Raw genomic sequence first — 25,556 nt, 5'->3', positions numbered from 1 at the left:
AGTAGTTGTAGCTGAAATAGATTTTTAGATAAATGTGTAGTTATAAAAGTAAAGTGCTCCGAGAGTTTGGCAGAAGAGCGCTCAGCACTTCGTTGGGTGGGGTTGCGTTTAGAGTTGGGAGGGCTTTTGAGTGGGCGGACTCACTTCACACATGCAGCCCTGTTAGAAAATCTCTGCTCTTCGGCCACCTTTTTTTTTCTCGCCTCGTGTTTTCGTCCTCCTCCGTGTTGCCGTATCCCATTTTAAAAGCTTATCGGGGACAACATGGCTGCAGCGGCGGGACGCTACTACAGCGAGGGCGGCAGAGCGACCAAAAGACAGAAAACCGACAGCGACGGCATGGCCACGGTAAGCCTATATTTCACAGTAGACCTTCGTTTTGTTTTTCACCAACGGTTCTAACTCCGGAAAATGTGCAAGGCTCGACGTTTTCTGTTTGCTGACAAAGGCTAACTGGTTAGCATGTTAGCTAGCTCGCTCGCTCGCTCGCTCGGCGGCTTCATGCTCAGCGATGCGGTGTAGTCTCTAGCTAGCATGCCTCTTCATGTATTCGGCCTTTTACTTTTATTTATTAACTGTGGTGCTTTTATGGGGTTCACCGACAGGGTCAGTTAGTTTGCAAACGTTACCAGCACGAAGCTGAAGTGTTTTTCAATGAATTTGCCTGATTTGACGACTTCGGATTCTTCTTCTTCCACCTTAAGAGATGCAGCGCCGTTTTAAGGTGGAACGGAGAATTCGCCCTGCTAGTTTTGATGGCGATGCTAATCAATGGCCATTGTTCTGCCCTTATATAGCCAGGCTGCTCAGTTTCCACAGCTTTTATTTCTATTCGTTTTAAATAGTTTGCAGCTGTGTATGTAGAAAATTGTGTCTCCAGTCATGTTCTTCTTTATATAGGAAAGCTGCGGTTCCTCCTCGTTTTTAGATCACTGTTGGTTAACGAGCTTTTTTTAATCGATATGTCCGTTTGTAATAAATCCGATTCGTTTGTTTGAGGGTTAAACAGCCGTTGGCACGATCAGGTCTAGCCTACGTGGACAAACGCAGATGCGGTCAAACGAATATGTTGAGATTTTGTATTAAATTGTAGTAGAAATTAGTTGATGCTTCATTTCAGCTCTTTATAATTGCACCAGCCGCCTTTCCCAGAGTAATTTCTACAAGCTAGTGTTATCTGTTATAAAATAGACTCTGCCAGTGACGTACTGCTGTAGTACAGAATACAGTACAGACCATAGAGTGAACACAGCACTCATGACCTTTTTGTTCTGATCAAACGTGTGTGTGTGTGTGTGTGTGTGTGTGTGTGTGTGTGTAAGGTTACTGACCAGATCCCTGATGGGAGTTATTAGGTTCCAAGTAGCAAAAGACTACAGAACCTAATACATCAGCTACACACCACTCACATTTACACATGCACAGATGAGCCCGGCAGACATGCACATTCAGTGGGGGATGTAGGTCAGTGTGAATGTCTGTGCAAAAAGCTTTACAATGAGAGCTTAAGGAACAGAAATCTGAATTTGGCTGTAGAGGTTTGTTGTAAGTTGAGTTGTAAGTGTATGTGTGGTTAAGGGCCGTTTCTTCGTTGTGGGGATACTTTCGATACCTCAGCAGGGACATTTATATTCAGTAGGGGGGATGGAGACGGGAGGTGGTATCGGCGTGAAATGGAAAGCTTTGTGGGAGGCGAAAATGTGAGATTTACTGTATTATATGAGTATTATTGTAGATATCTGTTGGTTTCGTTGACCAAACAGGCGAGGCAAATTGTTAGTGGTTAAGGGATGTTTTATCACTGACACACTGTGTAAGCGGTGTACCTCAGCTCACACATTCACATTCAGTGGGGCATGTGGGGTGCGACCAGTGTTATGCAATTTGCCTTTTGTTCCACCTAGTATTGTATGCCCACCCCCACACCCCGGGTCGTTGGTACAGCCTTTAGTGTGTAAATGATAGCATGTTAGATGGGTTTCAGTACACGCGCCCTATGACTGTCCATCAAAGCCACTACTACCGTCCTAGTCTTAGCCACTGTGTTTTTCATAGAAGTGGCAGCATGTAAAATTAAAATTGACTTCCTAATAGCTCACAACTTAATGTTTTGCGTTTAACATTTGGATCTGCATAGCATTCATCAATCTTCGTCCTCTTCATCTGTTGCTTGCATGACCTTTTCTTGCATTTTGTGGGTACCAGTACTGTGATGAACGCACACTTTGCATATTGCATTAAAGTGACTGTATTTATACAGTTATACAGTTTTTGATTTCTTTTTAAATGTTTCTATTAAGGCCTTACTGCCTGTCGTACACCTAAATGGTTTGCTAATTGCTTGTATTACAATCTGCAGGAGGGATATGACGACCCTCATAAGACGCTGCCTTCCCTGGTGGTGCATGTCAGGGGGCTGATTGACGGCATTACCGAATCTGATCTGGTGGAGGCATTGCGGGAGTTTGGGACCATCAGGTAAATGTTACTTGCAGTGAATGAAGGCCATCAAAAAGTGCTATTTGTGCCTGGATTTTCATCACAATGTTCTGAACCTCAGGTCGCTGACTAGTAAATGGGACTTTTGGGAGCTTCTCAGAAGATGCACCCACCACACGGGGGGAAAAAGCACATGATTTCTCCCCTTTTTTGTTATATTAACTAGGGATGCATCGATCCGATACTAGGATCGGATGCCAATCCATTTTTTATGAAACCCGATTCTTGCTTCGCTGGTATTCTAGGCTTCATAACTGAGGATCAGAGTAACTTACAGATGTGATGCATATAGCAAACAGTGTGTGGCGCCCTTGACCTGTCATCTCTCAGCAAGTTATCCAGCTCATCTGTCATAAGGAGAACCATGAAGGGAGGAGCTCTTCTTTAGTCTCACAGACTTAGGACTTTTATTCTAAAATTCAGAGCCCTGATGTCATGGTGCCAGGGTCCAGCACAGTTATTAATTTTATATTTTAGTGACAAATTGTGTTCATTTATCTGTTAATTTGTTGGTTTGTTTTACAAAGTTAGTAAAGTAATGTTTAAGTCTCTCCCACATGTTGAGGTATGATTTATTAATTCAGCAATGGTGTTGGATCGGGTATTGGAGGATACTCAAAGTTCATGTATCTACATCGGAACAGAAAAAGATGGGTCGGTTCTTCCCTAATATTAACAACAGTGCCCTGTTTACCAATGTAGACAAAGTCTATTTGGGCACTATTGACAGTTAAATAACTGGTGTGTTTTGTGTCTGTGTGCAGCTATGTGGTGCTAATGCCAAACAAGCGGCAGGCTCTGGTGGAGTACGAAGACATGAGCGGCTCGTGTAACGCAGTGACGTACGCTAACGATAACCAGGTGTACATCGCTGGCAGACCCTGCTACATCAACTACTCCACCAGCCAGAAGATCTCTCGGCCTGGTGACTCGAGTGACGCACCCAGCGTTAACAACATTCTGCTGTTCACCATCATGAACCCAATCTACCCCATTACCACGGTAACGTGTTCAGAAAATATGCCATTGTCTTGTAGTGATTAACAGAGCTGGTTTAACACTTGTTAAACACTTTGTAAAGCGTGTGTTTTCTGTTGTAAGGACGTGATAGAATTATTGATAGAATTAGTAATCGCGTGACATGCTGGTTATTAGTTGTGAGCTGGTAAATGCAAAAGTATGTTGTACCCCAGCTAAATCAGATTAGTTTGGTCTTGTCATGATTCATAATCATAGCATCCAGTTAATCTGTCCTGTATTCTTTACACCTCAACTCTGGCAGTCGCCATGGTAACGCAGGCCTACCAGCTGTTCTGTGAGAAGCATGGCGAGCTGAGCTAAACCTGTCCCTTCATTTCCGTAGGACGTTCTGTACACCATCTGCAACAACTGCGGCCCCGTGCAGAGGATCGTTATCTTCAGGAAGAACGGAGTGCAGGCCATGGTTGAATATCCTTCACAAACGTGCAGTGCAGCTTGAGCTACTTAGCTCAGTTATGGGTGCAGTTAACATGACTTTTTTTGCTTAGAAAAATTAGAATGTGATTGTTTTGTTTAATGTGAGCTTGTGACTGATATAAATGGCCGATGATGGTTAACGCCGATACAAAACTTGGGGTAATGTCTAGCTGCAATGCATGGAACTCAATATTCAGTTCAAGGAATTAAGACACTATTATGGCTTGTAATGCAGTTTTTATTTAAACTGGGGCTTAAGAACCAAAACAACTCTATTGCCCCCTGTCTTTAGGGTTGTTCATCACACCCCCACTTATTTGTAGTATAGTTGTGGTGTTGTTTCAGTAGTATAGAACACTATCATGACATCGTACTACAGTAGCGCCCTCTGTCAGTATCTGTACCTTGGTCTGTGATTTCCTTGACTCCTGCTCACGTTTGACTCTGTCCAGAGTGCTCAGAGAGCAAAAGCATCTTTGAATGGAGCGGACATCTACTCTGGCTGCTGCACCCTCAAAATTGAGTATGCTAAGGTTGGTGGACACTTGCATGACATGCAACTGGACGGAAGCTGCTATTACTGTGCTATGCACAATACAGATTGCATGTATTTATTTATTTTTACAGGGCAACAGCACATGTATGCTTTTGTTGCAGTGTGTATCTAAAATATATATATGACACACAAAAAACGTTCTTAATTCTTAACATTTAGTACGCAGTACAGTAACATGTAGTCTGGAAGGAAGGAAGAGTTTCACTGTGCAGAATAAGCATCTATTCTTTGTGCCCATGACACTCCTGAATCTGGACTGAAGCCTCCAGTCTGGGATCATGCAATTTTTCCATCCTACTTCTACAGTGCACAGTTTAGTGTTGGCCTGGTCCTGTCACATCTTCATCTTACAGTAAAATTACAGTGTTTGCAGGGCATTCCTGGTATTGTAAAACCTTTTAACTTTTAATTTGTTCATTCAATGATTTTCCTTCCTGCCAGTCTGCCGTAAAGGATGCTTGTTGGCTTGTGCACAGACATGTCTGACTTTTGTTTTGTTTTCCCATAGCCAACTCGTCTCAATGTGTTCAAGAATGACCAGGACACTTGGGACTACACTAATCCTACTTTGAGCGGCCAAGGTAACTTGCATTCAGTCCCACAGGAGTGCGCATACACTCTGTCTTTTCCATCAGGTTTGGGGATACCTATGTGGGCACGCCTCCTGTAGTGAGAATCCTGTGGAAGTCTGGTATCGCCATAGAAACGCAAGTCATTCCACAGGGTTGTCACTTCTGTGATGCAGCTTCCCCTCCACTCTTACATAAACACACACTCGTTTAAAGACAGGCCGTGACAGCCCTTTTCACAAAACGGTCACAAACTGGTGAGGTTTATTGGTACATACGCACACACTTCCCTTCTAATAGGGTCTTTTTTGTTTTCTCACCGCCATGTTGCATGTCACCTGTTTCGTGCCAAAACAGCGCACAGCATGTCTCGTTTGCACTTTCGGCTCACTCAGTTCAGCGTAGAGTTCAGCGGTTGACTGACACTTTCACGGTCACTCAGCATGGCCCTGCACTGACATCACACAACATGGTGGAGAGTTACATATTTGCCAACATGCTGGGAAACGGTGAATTAAGTATTAAGGTACAATACTAGCTCGTCCATGCTGAGTTTTGTTTGATGCCACTTTAGTTTTATTTTAATCTAAAGTTGGAGTTGGTTCAGGATGCAGCGTGTACCTCCATAGAATAATTGGTCACAAAGGTTTAGGCCTAGTTTTATTGGGTTGGTTTGGTTTCCCAGACAGGGGATAAGCAGATTTGCAAAAATAAATCTGGGCTGTAGTCACGAGAATGATTCTTGGTTTGTGCTATGCTTTAGCCTAGGGTAACATTAGATTAGATTCCACTTTGTCATTCTGCAGAGTGCAGGTACCAAGCCAATGAAATGCAGTTAGCATCCAACCAGAAATGCAAAATGCAGTATTATTTAATTAAACAGAAATTTGGGATTATTGTGCATGTGGCATAAAATATGTCTATCTATTTGCAGAATTAGGTCTTAGGTCTAAGGGGTGGTATATTAAAATAGAATATAAATTACTGTACATGTACAGTAAGGGGGCAAAATGCAATGAATGCACAGAGCAGCATATGTTGTGTTGTAACAGTATGTGCAATAACAACAAATATGAATAGTGCATTATGAGCAGAATTGCAAAAACATGAAGCTTGTAATCGGTTAATTGAATTGGGTGTGTTAGATGAGGAAAAGCACAAAAGGTTCTGGGATTGGGATGCTGTGGTGGTGGGAAACTAGTACACATAGCTATGTAAATGCTTTATTAGCAAGGCATATAGATTTAGGTTATTAAAAGCATCTCAGCAGTCCTAAAATGAAATTCACACCCTAAATGTAGCCAGGAAACCCTTTATTTATTTATTTTTTATAAAGGTTCATTCTTAGGTTGACCTGGGCTACAAGTCTAAAGTTGATGATCGTAATGCAAGTAAAAAGCCCCCCCCCACCCCCATGTGTTGTAGTTCCAGTCCACAACTAAAGAAACAAACTTCAGACAATTACTCTTCCCAATTAGGGAAGAGTCAGGGCTGCAATTCTATATGCGTTAACTATGAGTTGTGCACAACTGCAGTTGTGAATGGGACTTCAGGGATCATTTTTACCTTGGTTGTCAGGTCCTGCATCGCAACATTTACTAGTGCTCTGTAGACAAAATGGAGACATTAAATTAAGTGTCAGAAGAACTTGGAGGGGAAAGTTGAATGTGGACAAACCGTAATGGTTCCTGATGGAGGATTTGAAGTCTGAAGTTTGGACTCAATCACAATTTGCAGTTATTCATGCATATGTAGTCTTAATTGTTCAGCCCTGTTACCAGTCCTTAAGATATTGTTAGCATAAATGTTAGCATTATTATTTCTCTAATTATGGCAGCGGTTCTCAAACTTTTAATCTAGGGCCCCTTTATAGGTGTCTTTGCACCACCCTGCACGTAAGTGGGTACAGGATGGTTGTGAATTGTGTGGGGTGGATTTTTTTATTTTTATTTTATTATTTATTTTTTTTGGGTGCATAAGCTGGTTTAAGCTTAAATATGTAATTTAAGTGAGGTTTTTTTTGTTTGTTTGTTTCCCCCCCCCCCCCTTTTTTTTTTTTTTTTCTTCTCTGCACCCCACAGGGGGGGACGGGGGTCCATGAGCCTCAGTTTGAGAACCGCTGGTTTATGGTCAATGTTCATCAAAGAGTTAGTCTAAGAGTTGCATCAAATGAATGATGTCGTCTATTATGTGGGCAGTCTCAAGCACTTTTGATACACAAGTGTTCGTTCTTCAGCATAAAAACATACACCGAACATTCTCGTCAGACTCTACTCCTCAGACAACATGGAAAAATCAGATGGAGTACACCGATCCCACGACATCGTAAACGCTCCAGAGACGTCCATTTTTATAAATCACATGGAACAGACACCTCACTGCAGCTGACATTCTTCGCTAGCGTCTTTATCCTCAAGACTACTACCTTCCCTCTCATATTTGGGGGATGGCTTATCTCTTTGGATAACACATTACAGCCATTCACAGAAGATGTTCCTTCACATCACCAAGTCAGCCAATCAGCTTGCAGGCATGACATGCAAAGACACTCAGATTGTGGGAGGACCATACACTTTGTTTTTTCCCCCTGTTCTCTGCTAATGTCTTGTTTCTTTGGTGCGTGGGCTGCCTTTTGCTCTCATTGCTCCACTCTGATGAGAACATGACAGAACATTCTCAACAGACACTGCCATGCAAGATTTCTGCAACACGAGGGCCACGAACAGAGGTTGCCACGGTCACATTACAGTGCCAACACACCAAGACTGTTGCATCACACCCAGTAGATGTTTCTAGATGTTTCTTCACAACATGCCAAACAGATATTACCAGGACAGCACACCGAGCCACGATCGGCACTACACGCTACATCAAGATTGCTACACAAACGGGCATCGTTCCGACTACATATCAAGCAGGTTGAGATTCATTGCTCTTCGCGTGCCAAGATTGCCCACGCAGGCGTTGTCCGTAGATGCGATGAACAGTGGTCGTCACATCAACATAGAAGGCAAAGATTTCACACCGTAGCTCTATGGTCATGGCCTCACATAACAAATAGCAGCACAGACACACCAAGTGCCCAGTCGCCACGTCGTGAACCTTGAGCATCGTCATGAGAACACAAGAACACATCAAGCTTCACGTCCACGATCACAGTAGCGAAATTCATCACCAGGATACCACTGCGACCAACACTACACTACAGCACATGGAAAGGATCACTGGGGTTACCGTGGAGACACAAGCACCGAAACATGTAGCTAGAACCTCGTCATCCCTCCCTAAGCCCACTCTCTCTCTCTCTGGACTCAGGTGCTTCTGTCTCTTTCTTTCCTTCCTCCATCCCTCCTCCTCTCTTTGTTAACTCTGTTTCACTCTGAGCGCGGCGTTTCGTGTTCTGACTGCTGTTACGCCTTCCGTGTGACGCAGGTTTGGATTAGCTTGACTGCTGCAGTTGGCATCTGTCCTCAAACTCGCCGCTGTGTCTGCAGCCCCTCTTCTTCAGAACGGTAAGCACCGTTTATGCCCAGAAACCACCTAAAGCCAACCGGCCAGCCTCAAAGCGCTCGGAAGCATAACTGAAATACAAAGGAGAACGAATGTTGGCTGGATGCCAAACACGTGAGGTTGGGAAGGAAAGGTTTACGGCCAAAGCGCCGCTCACGATCAAGCGGCTATGCCTTGGGATTCTCTTGATTCTGCCCACTGTAAGTAAGTGCCGCCGTTCAAATGTCTCAGTTGTGATGACTTTGGTGCGGGCTGTTGGACCAATGAGAGCTTCAGCCCTTTGCAGGTTCAGCTTGCAGTATGCAAGTTGTCATGGAGTTGTCTTGGTCAGTTTATTTGACCTTGTGCTAGCTATGCTTGCCTTGTGACGAAAGTCCCCTCTCTTTCCCCCCCCCCCCCCCCCTCCCTTCTGGCGTTAATGCCTTAAATAAAGACCATTCCCATTCCAACTCCTAGAATATGCATTCTGATTCTTATTTATTTTCTTGTACTCGTTAAATGCAGTATGTCTAAAAATTCTAACATTGCTGGCGATTTGGGACCAGAGTACTTGTAGCCAACGCACATGGCATATGCACTCTAGTACCCACTGAAATACATTGTTGGCCATGTTAGTATTTTTTGCTTTATCATGTTATTGAGAAGCAGTGTCTTGAAGGGTTTCTCACTATGTTTTTAGTTAGGCTAAGTTCATTAGGAATTAATTAAAGAACCACATAAGTGGTTATTGGTAGGAGAAGGATAGTGATCATTCCTGTGAACCCAAATGCACTTGGTTGACTCTAACCTTGTTTTGCTTCTGGGTCATTGGGCATGCAACAAGGCCATCCTGGAGTCTAAATGTACCTCAGAAACATATTGAAGAGCCAGAAACAGCTACTCTGGATAGTTTGCCCTGGGAAAACAAAAAACAGACACTATGTTTTGGGCAACTTGGTGGTTTATATCATCAAGAACACAAGATCTGTAGATTTGTTTCAACAGTTAAAATACTTGCCTCAGTTGTTTAATCCATGATCCCTAGCAAGACAAGTGGATGTTAGTGGTCTTGACGGCCACCTGGTGTTTGTATTGGGGCAATGTTAATTTTTAAAAGTGAAAAACCTGACTACTGAGAGAACTGTTAGTGCCATGGCAAAGTCTTTTCTATGCTGTTTTTAACATGCCAACCTCATCTCATGAGTTTGGGGGTAGGGGGCGATGGACTGCACTTGCCCTAAGCTGGGCTTGTCTCTGTGAACTTGTTAGCAGTTTTAAAAAAAAATGTCTGGTTGTGTTGAGTCCATTCCCCACAAATGCTAATCTAATTTAACTTGTCAATTATTAAAGCTAAGGGGCAAGTGCATGTTAAAAACGGTATTGAAATGGAGATAAATGTTAGCATTTGGTTCACTGGAATAATGTTCTTGGCAGGGCATTAACTGCAAGCCATTGGTCCAGTCTTAACGAGTGGTGTTTAGCTGTTAATTACTAGCCTAAAGCCAATCATCATTCAGTTGAAATACTTGTCATGGTCACACTTTTTTCCTTTAAAACTTGTTCTGATGTCCGACTTTGAATCCTACTGATTTTAAATTAAACATTAGCTGTTTAAAATTTTTGAGCAAAGTTTAGCCCTTCCCATTTCCTTTGCTTTTTACGTGTGTCTGATGTGTGTATACCTGTGTCTGTACAGATGCTGATTCAGACGGCAATTGGAACAATTCTCAAGGTGTGTTTGTGTGTGAGTGTGTGCGAGCGTGTGCGTTCCTGTATGTTCAAGTGTTGCAAATCGAGTATGTATGTGTGAGACAGATTCCATAATTGAGTAGAGGAGGCTTAAACAATATCAGCCATTGTAGTTTCTGTAGCCTCAGAAAACTTAGCAGGTGCTGTTTTTACGGCGATTACGTAGTTCCCCCACCGCCATGTAATGTTTTACAGCTAATGCAAGTCTTAGGTTCTCCTGCATGCTAGTCACTATTGCACCACACCTCTGCCTGTAGTCTGTGTATCTGATTGGTTCTTGTGTGAGCTGGCCTCGAAGCCGAGCTGCTCCGCTGCCATTGTTGACCTGTGTGTGTATTCTCTCTGTTAGACCCCAATGCTAACCCAAACAAGCGCCAGAGGCAGCCAGCCCTGCTTGGGGACCACCCACCAGAATATGGTTAGTCGCACACATACATACACACTTGCACCACTCGAACACCTGTACGGTGTACCTTGCATCTGCAGCGCATGGTCAAGGTGTGCACAGTGTCACAAGGCGCTACACTTTTGATGGCGTTTGTGTTTATTTTTCAGAAAGTATGAGCCGTTTCTTGTTGTGGTCCAGTACAACTGCTTCTTGTGTCAGTGTTGCATTTGCACATGCAGATTTAAATAAGACAATACAGGACACAAAGGGTGTAACGATATCAGGACAGTCTCTGCCATTGTGTTGGTTGTACTTCTGCACGTACACACTCAAATGACTTCTGTCAGTCTAATCAAGTCCTGGCCACTGTTCTTTAAAAAAAAAAAAAAAAAACACTGCTAAATGTATCGTTGCACTCTTTGGAACAGCCCTCTTCCTCTGTTTGTTTGGATCTGTGAGGCATAGGCATTGCAGAGTTAGCCTCAAAAGGTTTGAGCTGATGAACTGGCACTAATGGATGTGTGATCTTATTTTTGTAAAGCTATAATGGCTGTAATATCAGTAACATCTTCAGGGTTAGCAGTAATATGCCATGTTCTAGTAATTTATATTAAGTGTCTTTAGGATATAGTGAACTTTGCCTTGAACTCCTCCTCCCAATTTACAGGGGGACCTCAGAGTGGCTATGGACACTACGATGACACATACGGCCCCCCTCCCCCTCACTATGAGGGCCGGCGTATGGGGCCTCCCCTGGCCAGGGGCCGTGGTGGTCCACGCTATGGGGGTCCGCAGTACGGACATGGACCTCCTCCAGAATACGCCTCTCAGGCCGACTCTCCAGTCATTATGGTGTATGGCCTCGATCCGTACAAGATCAATGCTGACCGAATCTTCAATATTTTCTGTCTTTATGGCAACGTGGAGAGGGTGAGTGCTAGTGGCTTTGTGTATTCTAGTTTAAGATGTCTTCACCCCACACTGTTAATGAGCTGTTTGTTATACGGGCATCAGTGTTTACGAATACAGTTGCTGGAAATGAAATGTGCAAACCATGTTGATTTTAAGTGAGGGGAGAGGGTGGGGGGGGCGTTGTTAAATAATTAGTGATTTGTCTCTTTTAAGGTGTTTATTTCAACAGAGCGAAACAGAAGGCTTCTGAGACCACTTTAGTAAGAAGTGTGTCTGTTTCTATGCAGGTGAAGTTCATGAAAAGTAAGCCAGGTGCTGCTATGGTGGAAATGGGAGACTGTTATGCAGTAGAGAGAGCAATCTCTCACCTCAACCACACCATGCTCTTCAACCAGAAGCTCAATATCTGGTAAATGCCAATTACTGTGAATTAGAGCAGTCACTGTTCAATAAACTGGTACTTCAGTAATGTTCTAGTTATGCTGAGAGTCAAAATCATAGTTTAAAAAGGCTAAACAAACCTTTTTGAAGAGATGGTTTTATTGCAAAAACAAGGATGTTAAGAGAACTGTATGGCAAAAATACATCTAAATAAAAATAAATAAATAAAAAACGATGGACAATTTTAAAAACATGTATATCTTGCTAGTGCCATTACTGTAGATTAGACTGAGTATTTTTAATTGAGTGACTGCCCTATTATAAATTATTAGAAATCTGAGTACAGTATATGCTTTAGTGTTTGATTCAGTAGCTGTGTTCTGTAATGCATATTACTACTTTTAACAGTGTTTCTGTTCTGCATGTGTGTAGTGTGTCGAAGCAGCAGGCTATAATCCCAGGTCAGTCGTACCAGCTGGAGGATGGCAGCAGCAGCTTTAAGGACTTCCACGGCAGCAGGAACAACCGCTTCACCTCCCCAGAGCAGGCGGCCAAGAATCGTATCCAGCGGCCCAGCAACGTGCTGCATTTCTTTAACGGGCAACCGGACAGCTCCACCGAGATTTTTAACCAGGTACACAAACACATCTCTCCCCAGGCCAAGATTCTTCAAGTTAATGCCTCTCTATACCTCTCACAGGCATTTAATAAATATTACTGTATTTCAAACCTTGAGACATGCATAGGTGTTCATTACCATAAATGAGTCTAAATGGTTTAAATAAGCACCTGTTGCACATTTGAAAGGTGGTTTTCAGTAATGAACGTTGCAAATTCCCAAATATTTTTCCAAGTTGCATTTAGTTTGACATACTTTGTTCAGTACTCTTTTCTGGCCATTCACTTCTGCAGTAGTAGATGCAGTAGGCTTATCCTGCAGCTGTTACTGATCGTAATGGTGGCTTTTATTCCTTTCTTGCAGATCTGTGATGAGCTAGGGCTAAAGCCCCCAACCAATGTCAAACTGTTCACAGGAAAAAGTAAGTGTTTGTGTCATCACAAAAACCGGATTACTTTGCATGTAGAGCTTTCTTTTCTTTTTTTTTTCCCCTCCCCAGAACATTTGCTGGAAATAATCAGCACTTCTAGAATGCTGATTTATTACATTATAACTTTGGGTCCCCACCTCTCTCCCTCCCTTTTTTTCCTCTAATATTGCTATTTCGTTTGAGATTCAACATTGTTGCATGGCAATGACAATATGCAAATCATGAAATGGAAAATCAGAGATCTGAAATTTGACCAGTGGTGCACAAGTATTTGCATAAGTCTGTTCATCCCTGGCCTGTAATTTTAAAAGCTGATGATAACTAGGTTTTGTGTTGTGTAAATGTTGGCGGGTCTGTAGGTGAGAGGAGTGCATCTGGACTGTTGGAGTGGGAGACTGTGAACGATGCAATGGAAGCTCTCTCCATGATGAACCACTATCAGATGAAAAACCCTAGTAAGTTTAGCTTGTATTCATGTGAACAGCTTAAAAGAACCTTCATGGCTGAAGCTTGTCTTTACAGTAAATTAAATGTTTTTTTTTCTCTCCTCTCCTGTTTGGTAAAATTCTTCTCTCCTTTTCTCTTGTAGGTGGGCCATACCCGTACACCCTTAAATTGTGCTTCTCCACTGCGCAAAACGCAAACTGAACCCTTGACTACCCTCACAGGCCACTGCATAGTCCTTCAGTTCTGATGGACTAGCAGAGAACCCCCCCCCCCTTAAAGAAAGATAACTGCATTTTTGTACAAACAGTGTTGAACTTTTAATTTACACTTGTGTTTATTTTTCTTTTTTTATTATTCTTATTTACGAGACTTTTGTTCTGCCCGGTATGTGATGTTGAAATCTGGAATACAGAAAAGTGATCAAAAAAGTTACTTTGTTCTTTAAATAAACACCATCAGTGTGAGCCAGTCAAGAGTTTGTGGGTCTGTATGAAAAGCGGTGTGTTAATCAGATATACTTCTGATGTGAATGATTCTGTGTGAGAAGGTTACACTGGTGTACCTCACCAGTGTCATTCAGTCAAACACTCGCAAACAGAATTCAAACAGCCAATCAAAACAGCAGACTAGAATTCTTTATATGCTCAAGCACTTTATTAGGAACACTTACTAATGCTGGTTTGGGCCTTCTTTTCTCTTAAATCAATTTTAAATCCTCATGGCATGGAACATTATCATACTATTAATGACTGATTAGGATTGGTATGATTCGGTAGTGCGCCAAGAAGACACGTTATGCTTTTTTGCCTTCTCATTATCCCTGTCCAGTATCACTTATTTTTACTTTATAATTTTGGATACACAGAGTGCATTATGACATGCTGGTCCACTGACACCTGGTGAAAACTTTAATCACAATATACATTTGCAAGGGGACATATTGCTCATTTGTGTTACTGTAGCCTGCCTCTCAGCTCAAACCAGTCTGGTCAATCACTGTTTATTTCCCCTTATTAACAAGCTGTTTCTGTCTGAAGACCTGCTGCTCACAGGATGTGTTTTCCTTTATTACACCGTTCCGTAAACTGTTTGAGAACTGTGCTGAAAATCCCAGTAGATCAGCGGTTCCAGTAAGATTCAGACCAGCCCGCCTGCCACCAACAATCATGTCACTCTCAATCAACTAAGCGTTTTTATGCGTTCCACTGCTGCCACATGATTGGCTGATTAGGTAACTGGATTAATTGGTATGTGTACAGGTGTTCCTAATGAGATGCTTGGCGAGTACTTGGTTCACCCAGGGATTAGGCAATTTTCCCAAAATCATTGAAGCATGTCGTTATTGTTAAAGCACCACTGTAGCTGTCCTGGGATTACGATTCTTGTAGTTTTGCAGTACTGGATCAAGAACTGTCCTACACCACATTCAAAAGTTTGTAGACACCTGCTCATCCCTCCATTAAAAAGGCTGCGACACTAGACAGATGATTGGATGATTAGTTCCGGCATTCCAACACATCTGGATCGGATGCTGTCACTCAATAGAACGTAAACCTAAGTTCCACAGGTCACTGCTGAAAGGCTTTATAGCCCTTTACCCCACACTTGGCATTGTGGCATGATAACCTCTGACTCATGTCTAACTGCTTCAGAGCATCACATTCTTTTGGCAAAGCTTTTCTATGGTCTGCCCAACTGAACACCTACACCAACATTAGGTGAACTTCAAAAGATCCTTAATTCCACAATTAGAAAAGCTGTCTGGATACTTTTGACATGCAGAGGATTAACTATGCAGTCTATGAGGCTGAAGTGGTCTGCCTGTTGACAAGTGAACTCTCAGTCTGTTCAGCAGTCTGCTCTGTGAGTGGCTGGTCTTTGGACATGGCTGACAATTTCGCCACCCTGTTGGCCAGGCGCTGCATGACCAGGTCAGCTGTACTGGTGAGACTGTGCTGTGGGGGGATTAATCAGAAGGTGGGAAGAAGACATGGCATGAGTAACCCTGAAATCAACAGTTGAACACAGTTGATGTTAAAGCAATCTGTATTCAGAATAAACCTCTGTTATCATGTATGTGATCATAAGTATCATTCATCATATCATGTAAAAGACTAAACACTTTGCACATAATTGATACCAAAATATCAGATCTTTGATAACTTTATCCTGTACCAGAAGACAGGGGGAACATTTAATTAACCAATATTATGTTTAATGTCCTCCTCAGAGCTGCAAACCAAACTTCGCTGTGACCTATGTTGTGCTGGAATAACAGGCTGTATTAGGAACAGAGAGCTTGTCAAGTGTTTAATGAACGTAGGCAAACGTGTTTCACAAGCGATTTCTAATTAAAAAAAAAAAATGTTGCTTGAAAACAGCAGGCAAAAATTTAGCCGAGTGTTTTTTTGTTTATGGGTTTTTTTTCCATTTTCTCCTAATTCGGTACTGCCCATTAACCCACCCATATGTACCTCCCACTAGCACTGGCAATGTTCTTAGGCAAAGGACTTAACACGTCTCCTCCTGCAAAGCTTGCGCTCTCTCAGGCTCCGGCCGCTGATGGCAAAATGTATGTGTTTTAAAATGAAAACCTAGTAGTGTGGATGTAGCCTTCAGACCCTTCCTGTGGTTCACTGAGAAACTATTACATCGTTTTCCATTGCTGGCTACTGCCATAAAAAAAAAGTTACCACATGTTCCAAAAGGGAATATATAAAGTAACGAGTGAATGACTGAATAAAGAGTGACCTGTAATATGTGCAGTCCTTTTATTGTAAGAATGGCAAGTTCCTTTAGTCCGTCCCCCGTGAGGTCCAGGTAAATGACTGACAGCAGGGGGCTCTTGAAGCTTCGCCTCCACATTAACTGGAACTGCCCCTCAGTTGCCCCTATTGGCTGCTGGAATTTGTAGCACAGAAGGTCCTGTGGAAGAGAAAACAAGCAAGATATTAAACAAATCAAATTCCAACATTAAGAGAACAGTGTGCCACGCCCCCCCAAATAAATAAATAAATAAATAATACAATACAATAATAATAATAATAATAATAATAGGTTAACATCTGAACCAAAACACAGAAAAGCATAGCAACCACTGCTGTGGTCCACATCACCACATCACTGTTCTCTTGCAACAGATCTAGCTGCATGGCAAAAACAGTGGTATCTAAAAAGTAATTGTACTCAAAAATGTTCAAAGTTCAGTTCTGGCTTTACTGGCAGAGGGATACAGTGAGCTCCATCCTTAAGATTTTGAAGACAGCAGTTCATAAGAAAAAGGTCAAGCAGCAAACACTGGGGACTGGCAGAGGGCAAAAAGACTCTAGTGACTGGGAGGAGCACCACCTCATTTGTCATGACATCAAGTGGCCTACAAAAAGTATGGAAAACGGCAGCTGGGGTGAAGTTCACTGTGCTTAATCAATGATAAGCAAGGAAGAGGCAGGCTGTGCTTTGCAAAAGGCCATGAGGACTGGACTGTAGAGGACTGAAGTAAGGTCATGTTTCCTGTGGAGTCCAATTTTCAGCTCTGTCTAATGGTTAGTCTGAGACCTGGAGAGGCCTACAAGCCAGAGTGCCTCACACCCTGCAGGACTGGTGATTATCTGGGGATACTTCTTGTTGACCTTGTCACACAGCCAGGTCAGTCATGTGTGGATGGAGGACCACCAGATGGCCAGCCCAATCTCCAGACCTGTGCCCCATTGAAAAGTTCTGGTCTAGGATAAAGAGGCAAATGGATGCTGCTTGAATTTGTGCACCAGGAGTGGTATAAAGTCACTGGGGAAGTGCACGCCAAGAAGCACTAAAGCAGTAAATCAGGGGGTTATTCCACCAAATCTGGACTTCATGACTCCTCTAAAGTTGAAACATTAGTAATGTGTTGTTTACAAAGGAATGACTTTGAGACTCTGAAAACATTGTTATTTTGACCAGTTGTCTATCTATGTTTTGCAAATAGATGCTCTAAATGACAATCTAGTCAGAATAGTCTATAAAGGGAAGTAAAGAGCAATATACACAATCTTAATGAATGCAATACCCTTCCGTCGTCTCAGAAACGAAGTGTGTGTGAACTCTACCTGTCCGTACGTTCCCAGCAACACCTCCTGTTGTCCATCAAAGTCCAGATCGATGAGGAGAGCACACAGTACAGCGTCACACTGATCACTGTCTGTTAAACACACTGGCTTGCTCACTCCATTCCGCTCCACATCTCTGACAAGTAGGATACACAGGTATGGTTTTAAACAGGGTTACTATATGTACTAAATAAGTATCTACATCCTATATTTCTTAAAATGTACAGTATTACATATAGATGCTAACATGCAAAAACATTGTATCTGCAAAATGACAAAAATATACATGAGAAGAAAATAACTCTCTTTCAATGTAAGTTCATATGAAAAATATAGCTCTGGAAACAAAATTAAAAGTCCACCCTACATGATCAGTTTCTCTGGTTTTACTATTTATAGGGAATGTGGTTAGGGAAATGTGCATTGTACAAAACATTTGCATTGTATTTCATAAACCATGAACAACATTTCCCCTAAATTCCAAATACAAATATTGCTATTTAGAGCATTTATTTGCAGAAATGGCAATTGCTCAAAAGCAACTGTTAAAATAATGCAAACTAATTATTATAATAATTATAATGCAAAGACGTTTTATTCAAATTTAAACAACACAGTACTAATATTTGACCTTTGTGAGCCCTTACCTGTAAACCACTGCCATCTCAATAGTGCTGGTCACCAACAGGTTATACTCAGTTACCTCTGCTACATGAAGCCCTGGGGACCAAACACAGTCCTTGAGCATAACACAGATAAACAAACACAGGAGAAACACACTACCACAAACACACACATATACTGGGCATGTTACCTTCTGAGCTACTGTGGGCTGGCAGTTTCAGAGGGAAGAGTAACACAGTGGATATTGGACTATCCTGCTGCAATCGCCAACTCTGGACAATCTCTGATTCAGACACACACACAGAGACACACACAGAGACACACACAGAGACACACAATCTGGCCTATTTGTATCCCCAAAACAGCAACTTTGCAACTTTCGATTTAAGTCAATATAATTTTTAACAAAAATCATTTTCAGGTTTCTATTACTACAAACTGACGGTTCGCCATAGAGTTACTTAATGGCATAAAGGTGTGTAAATATTTATTTATTGTGTGTGTTTTACCAGGTCCTCTCTGGTTGACAAGAGCGAGTCCAACACAACCATTCTGACAGCCAAACGTGGTGAGACGACGACAGTCATCCATACTTAAGACATCCAGCCACAACACACTGCAACACAAACACACACACACTGAATTGTTAGTATTTCCTATTGCTAAATCTCACTGCTTGCCAAACTTACAAAAAAATAAAAAAAAGTGCCCAGTCAAATGTAAACACAGATTACAATCAGGCTCTCCATCACAACATTAGTGGTGTTGTTTGCATCTTTACCACTACACTGTCACAATCCATACAGAAACTGCATGGAGTTCTGGGGCGTTGGTGGAGAGACAGTTTTGGTGGATGCCAATTATGTACACTGAGCACTCTGGGATTGTTAGGAGGGATTATAATAGGTTTCTAATATGTCAGAGTGACACTCAAAATAATGAAATTGCCAAAAATGAATAAAAATGTCAAAATAACTTAGTTTTACATATAACATTTGGACACAGAAACGCAAAAACCTTCTGTTTATTCTGCACCTGAATTGGAATTATGGCTTATATTATGTGCAAACAGAAGGAAAATGCTTGAGATGGACTGATCAGTGTTTTTTGGGCCAATACTGTTCGCCGTTCAGTACCACGAAGCCATATTATGAGAGCGCCTGTGAAAATCAGCCGATACGCTACATGGTAAGAAAAATCAACGCCATACAGACAGACAGACACACACTCACTTGCTGGGCAGCTCCTTCAGTTCAGGAAAGAACTTCTCCACTGGCTGCTCCTCAAACTGGTGCAGTGAGGCGTTCTACCAAACAACAGACAGAGCATGCAACAAATTAACACATCATTCACAAATAGACACCCCCCCCCCACCACCACCACCAATTCTCTACAAATCAGAGTGAGATTAAAGTCTATTCTACAACCACAGAGAAAACACAGACAGGGGGACTGAAAGATACAGCGGTCTGTTCACGCAGGACATTAATGTGTTAATGCCAGCTGTGATGTGATCAGAAGTGGCCAGCACAAAGTACACGTATGAATGTGGTACCAACTGAAGCACGAATGCTACAGCACAACAGTAACAATTCACCGGCAAAAGCAGACACATCACATCCATTGCAATGTGGAAACGTAAGCCACATGAATGGAACACATACCTCTTTGTAGAGGTGAATGCGCTGGTCATGTCCACTAAGCAGAAACACAGTCTCTCTCAGGCCTTCTCCAAACTGCAATCTGTAAAACACAAGTATGTGAGCCCATGCTTTTAGCGACATTTCTGGTAACTGGTGAGCAATCATATACAATGATCTGGAGGAATTCTGGCCTATTTCTCCTTACAAAACTCACAACATTTCCACTGGGTTAGTGTCTGGACTTGGCCATTCCAAAATATTTAACCCCTTCTGCTTTAACCCTATATTTATACACTTACATTATGTGCTCAGGGTCATTGTCTTGCTGCATGACCCACTAAAGTAAAGCTTCCGTTTACAGACAAACACCCTGACATTCTCCTCTAGAATTTGCCTGACAGATTTGCCTGGTAAAATCCAGGCGTGACCATGGCCGTGATGGTGCCATTTCCATGCTTTACAGTCAGGATGAGGTTCTGATGTTGGAATGCGTGTTGGGCTTTCACCAAGCATGACGCTTTTCATTTACACCACAAAAAAAAAGCTACTTTGGATTCATCTACCTCCACAGAAAATAGTTCCAACAGGTTTCTGGCTTATCCACAGAGTCTTGAGCAAATCTCAGATAGGCAGCAGTGTTATCCTGCTATGCACATTATTCTTGTTCAGTGTCAGGATGAACACAAACACTGACCTTACAGCAAGAGAGGTCTCTAGGTCCTTAGGTGATACCCTAGAGATTTTTGTGGCTTCCTGTAATTTTATTCACCATGTCCTAGGATTGATTTTCGGTGAATGATCAAAGCACTGTATATTAACCCATTCAGCCTCCAATCATTCATATATATTAATGTTATATAATATCATGGACCTCTACTTTATTTCTTTATTAATACAAACACTTTAAACTTTTACACTCATAAAAATAGTACATAAGATAAGATAATCCTTTATTAGTCCCACAGTGGAGAAATTTTCAGTGTCACAGCAGAAAGGGATAGCAAGACACTCAGTTACAAAAATGTAGATAAATTACACTATATACACAAAATAAATAAAAGAAGTAAAAAAGAAATAACAATATTATTTACAGGTTACTTACAGGTGATTGCTAATGACTCTTAATTGCACATGACTCATGAATTGCTAATGACTCAATTGTACATGTATACTATAATAATAATAATAATAATAAAAAAAAAATTGTTAGATCATTACAAAAAAATACTGGTAATGTGTTAAAAAGCTATTCAACTCCCTTTTTTTATTCAACTTAAATAGGAAAAACAAGGCAAAGCAAGTAGGACAATATATAGGTTATGAGCCCTGAGGCTGAAGAATTGCTCAAACAAAACGAAAGTCTTTATTTGATTTGAATCTCTCTCAGTGTGATTTTATAGCGTATACTTACTCGGTGTGGTAGAGCTGAAAGGGGGTGAACTGTAGCTCCAGGTTCAAGCAGCTCTCTGTGAGGAACATTAAACATTACTTTTACTTATTGCATCACACTCAATCACTCACTCGATTGCTATGCTGCTAATAACACCACTGATTTTCCCATCCCCAAAGCCTCTAAAACAGTGTGGCTCTTTTAAAAAATCTGGGTTGCCACTCCTGTTGCTTTCTGACAGCAGGTTACTACATTTCCTGTTTAGTGGTGCGTAGTTGTCAAATGCCTTGACGGCATCCTGACGTGTTCATCAGAGCCACAATTGTATACAAAAACCCAAGTAAAATGAGGCGTCAGCAGTTCTCAGTTCTCAGAGCACACATTATGGTCAAGCAGAGTCAACAATTTGGGAAAAAATGGTTAATATTACTTAAAATAAATCAGAAATCTAAACACCTTGCATGGTAATGCCAATGAACAGACTCAACTGGTTTAATTACTACAGTGGTAAAGTCCAGCAAGTTCACAGATGTGAACAATGATAGCATATCTTAACTTCAACAAATGAAAGTATGCAAACACTACAGCTGACATCAAATCCAGTATCCTCTGCTCTTTAAACAGCTTCAATCCCTTTTTAAATGTAGTGTTCCATAAAGCTGCATGCTTAGCTGATAGCTAGCACACGCAAAGGTACGTTTGAAACCATGTTAAATTCTTCTTCTTCAACAAAAAAAAAGCTCTGTCTGGCCACTAAAAAGCTAAAAAGATTGGTTTCGAGACTGAAGGTTAAACTGGTGTTCAGGGGGTAAAGATACCAAGGTACAGTTTTTGATCTATTTAGGTTTGTTCTAAATCATATCAACATGTGTGTTTTGATGCGTACAATGTTACTTACGTGCAATGGACTCCAGATTGAACTCTGACCCCGGCTCATAGTCGCAGTAGATGTTCAAAAATGGAGTGGCCTTATCCCCGGAGTCCTGAGAGAGAATGAGAGAGAATAGAACACTGATAAAGGGCATCAACTCAGCTATACATCCTCCTATTCCTGATTTGAAGGTCAAACCACACTGATTCACTCCCAACTCAAGACGTTAGGTGTGAAGCTCACCTTGATAAAAGTGATGCCCACCACCAGGCCTCTGTTCGGGGGAGATTTATTGAATGCGTCGATTGACACAATCTCAGCATCCACTGTATAAAAAAGGAAACAGACGTGTTTTCTAGGTCTCATCAGACTGCAAAAAAGCACTTGCCAAACAGGGACGTGAAAAAGAATACATCAGTTCAAGGCCCTAACAATGCAATACACATTAATTGACAGTGTCTTTGGGATGCCCCTATATTGACTGATTATTGACGTCATGTCATGAATTTCCACACTGTTGTGAATTTCCCTACTGTGGGACTAATAAAGGATTATTTTATGTTGAAAGTCACCTCAATCTCACTCACTAATTTCATGCTACAACTTAAACCTGGAGTAAGACCAGACTAAGTGTTGTCCCTATCATTAGGAGAGGGATCACAAGCTTGAACCAGGAGCCGCAGAGAGCACAACTGGCTTTCTTCTCTCTCTGTCTCTGTCTGTCTGTGTGTGTCTCTCTGTCTGTCTGTCTCTCTGTGTGTCTCTCTGTCTCTGTGTGTGTGTCTCTCTGTCTCTGTGTGTGTGTCTCTCTGTCTCTGTGTGTGTGTCTCTCTGTGTGTGTCTCTCTGTGTGTGTCTCTCTGTCTCGTGCTCTCTGTCTCGTGCTCTCTGTCTCGTGCTCTCTGTCTCGTGCTCTCTGTCTGTCTGTCTCGCGCTCTCTCTCTCTCTCTGTCTGTCTGTCTGTCTGTCTGTCTGTCTGTCTCGCTCTCTCTCGCTCTGATGCTCGCTCTCATGCTCACTCTCAAGGTAAGAAGCCACCCCATGTCCAAATCCCTCTCAACCCCTAATGACTCAGCATGATGTCTATCTGGCAGTTAGCGTTCTCCTCCAAAAGTGGTAATGAAGTGGTGGGGTTTTAGGTGATTTAAAGGAAGCATGTGTCTGCTTTCACCCTCCCAGCACTGTACCTTTTTACAGATGTGTACATAAATGGAAAATTGCTGCATTAGCACTTTATTTCTAAACTGACTTTTTTTATTTGTACTGCTCTAAAATTTTAAACACCAGTTTAAAAAAATAAATATTTGTTCGAGCTTAGCCATAAGCATAGCTCTGAATGCACAGTTACTCAACCAGTAAATGCTGTTCTTTCAAGATTATATCTTATCTGGGATAAGATATAAAAAAGCAAAACCGATAAGAAGTGGAACACTATAAATATCAGGACTTATAGACGTTTATGGAGCATTTAAGTGGCAGTTGGTATCGGTACCGGTGCTCAGTATTGGAAGATACTAGTATCGGTATCAGAAAGAAAAAAGTGGTTTTGGTGTATCCCATGTGATAAAGGGATTTCTGGGTAGCGGATGGAATAAGAAATGGCCATGAAGGTGAAGCTGCCAGATGACATTAATTCTGTATCAAAAGTTTAAAAAGTATGGACTAGAGGTCGACTTATATATAGGGCCGATTTTTGCCCTTTTTTAATAGATCGGCATCAACCGATATCTGTGTTTAGTAGCGCAGATTTAAAGTCAGGCACGTCTGCAGGCAGCCCTGTGTTGTTTGAAAATTGGTGAAAGATAGAGGTAGAGTAAGGAAGACTCAGGGACGGCAACTGAGTTAGAAATAAGGAACATTTCTTTTTATATTGTTCTGCAATTCACTCCAAAATGAGGGGTTTGCTGCTGTTACTTGCACTAAAAGATGGATCATATATATATATATATATATATATATATATATATATATATATATATATATATTTATTGTGTGTGTATTTTATATCATAATAAAAAAGTATTTTATATATAAAATGCAGAAAGTTGTGTTTGCAGCACTACTATTATGTATTTTATGTATTTACTATTATATGTATGTGTTTTATATATTTCAGTTTAATTTATAAAGATGGTTTAAGTCAGTGTTCAATAAATGATGTTAAGTTCAGAAATGTTGTGTTGTCCACTTGTTATTATTGGTGTGACATGTGTGCATGCAAATAAAACTGAAAACTTCTAGATATTGGCTGAAAAATGAACAATAAATTTAAAAAGACATCGGCTGACCCAGACCTCTACACATCTGCATCTACATCAGTTATAGAAAAAACAATATTGGTCCATCTTTAGTATGGACCAACAAAAAGAGCCCAAATCGACTTAAAACAGAATCTTGTTGCATTTCTTGCTTCCCCTGTGCAGTTACTGTTCAGGAGATAGGAGGTGTTGTTTTGACATAATCTGAATCTGGCAGTTCTTCTTTACACTGCATCTTGTACACTGACTTCCACTGAACATTCAGAAGGTTTTTGCTTTCTCCTGTAAAGCTGGCATTTTGGAAAAAAAGGGGTTTTATGGGACAGAGACAAGGTGTGAAATGATGAATCCTATTCACAGCGATTTGTCCACTTTCCTTGTAAAACACCAAGTAGAGGTCCCATGTTGATTTCCCCTAAAATCAAAATGACCGGTTTGATACAGTTTATTGTTGTTATTTACTTTGAATGTGTATTTCAACCCAACCTCCTGCACGAAGCCACTCGGTTAAAGCTCATGATCAGATGAGAAACAGCTGAACTGACAGACGCCTTACAAAAACATGTAAATGAAGATCTCCCTATTTCTGACCTCCTAATGTTGACAGGTACGAGAACCGCGGATTGCTGCCACAGACACGACTACCCAGGCCTGCACTGTAGCATCGTTTTACTGATGAAGTTACCTGGGATGTAGGTGAACTGCACCTCTTTGGCCACGGGTCTGATCTTGTGCTGCAGGTCTTGGTATCTGAAGCACACCACCTTGCCTTTGAGTGTAGCCGCTAGCAGCTCCTGGTCTCCGGCCTGGCAGAGGCCGTATATGTTACTCTGAGACGGAAAGCGGCTAAAGCTGTCTTCAGCGAAGGGACACGAACCCTTGGTGTCGGGCAGCATGATCCACGTGAAGGCACAGACCACAATAAGCAGCTGAAAACGAGGAGAAGCGTCTGTTTTACTCCATATCCCAGTCTTTCAACTGAACTATGAGCCACGACCACAACATCCGGAGCGGGGGCGGGTTTAAACGAATTGGACCAATCACCGACAGAGTTCGGTGTTTCTGACAAACTAGAAAAAACAACGCATAAAACTGCGTTCTGATTGGCGCACGTGTTCTGGAAATCTGCCGCTCATTGGCTCCAGGCTGTTAGAGTAAATAGTTTAAAATACTAATGAATGGGTGCAGG

The 25,556-nt window shown here is 41.7% G+C and overlaps 2 protein-coding genes across 3 annotated transcripts; one reads left to right on the top strand and one right to left on the bottom strand.

Annotated features, from left to right (window-relative positions):
* Positions 1-207: 207 nt before the first annotated feature.
* On the top strand, positions 208-13,965 carry hnrnpl (heterogeneous nuclear ribonucleoprotein L). 2 transcript variants are annotated; one of them, XM_072675809.1, is made up of 14 exons: positions 208-348; positions 2,360-2,478; positions 3,264-3,501; positions 3,863-3,948; positions 4,394-4,490; positions 5,022-5,094; positions 10,268-10,303; positions 10,670-10,738; positions 11,376-11,638; positions 11,908-12,029; positions 12,434-12,635; positions 12,984-13,041; positions 13,410-13,505; positions 13,640-13,965. In XM_072675809.1, exons 1-14 carry the CDS (start codon positions 265-267, stop codon positions 13,696-13,698), a joined length of 1,602 nt encoding a protein of 533 aa, XP_072531910.1. In that variant the 5' UTR covers positions 208-264; the 3' UTR covers positions 13,699-13,965. The 2 variants fall into 2 exon arrangements, with proteins under 2 accessions (XP_072531910.1, XP_072531899.1); XM_072675798.1 differs by having other exon boundaries at positions 12,984-13,042; positions 13,399-13,505.
* kptn (kaptin (actin binding protein)) lies at positions 13,790-25,356 on the bottom strand. Its single transcript, XM_072675822.1, has 12 exons — positions 25,053-25,356; positions 22,354-22,436; positions 22,138-22,222; positions 21,261-21,315; positions 19,871-19,949; positions 19,439-19,512; positions 18,716-18,822; positions 18,397-18,489; positions 18,230-18,302; positions 17,583-17,718; positions 16,249-16,422; positions 13,790-15,452 (listed from the first exon to the last, which is right to left on the bottom strand). Exons 1-12 carry the CDS (start codon positions 25,261-25,263, stop codon positions 15,297-15,299), a joined length of 1,326 nt encoding a protein of 441 aa, XP_072531923.1. The 5' UTR covers positions 25,264-25,356; the 3' UTR covers positions 13,790-15,296.
* Between the last annotated feature and the right edge of the window lie 200 nt (positions 25,357-25,556).

Source organism: Salminus brasiliensis, chromosome 1 (genome assembly GCF_030463535.1).
Source record: "Salminus brasiliensis chromosome 1, fSalBra1.hap2, whole genome shotgun sequence".
NCBI classification, from domain to species: Eukaryota; Metazoa; Chordata; class Actinopteri; order Characiformes; family Bryconidae; genus Salminus; species Salminus brasiliensis.
The sequence above is the reverse complement of the archived record's forward strand: the minus strand, read 5'-3'. Positions and strand labels throughout refer to the sequence as shown.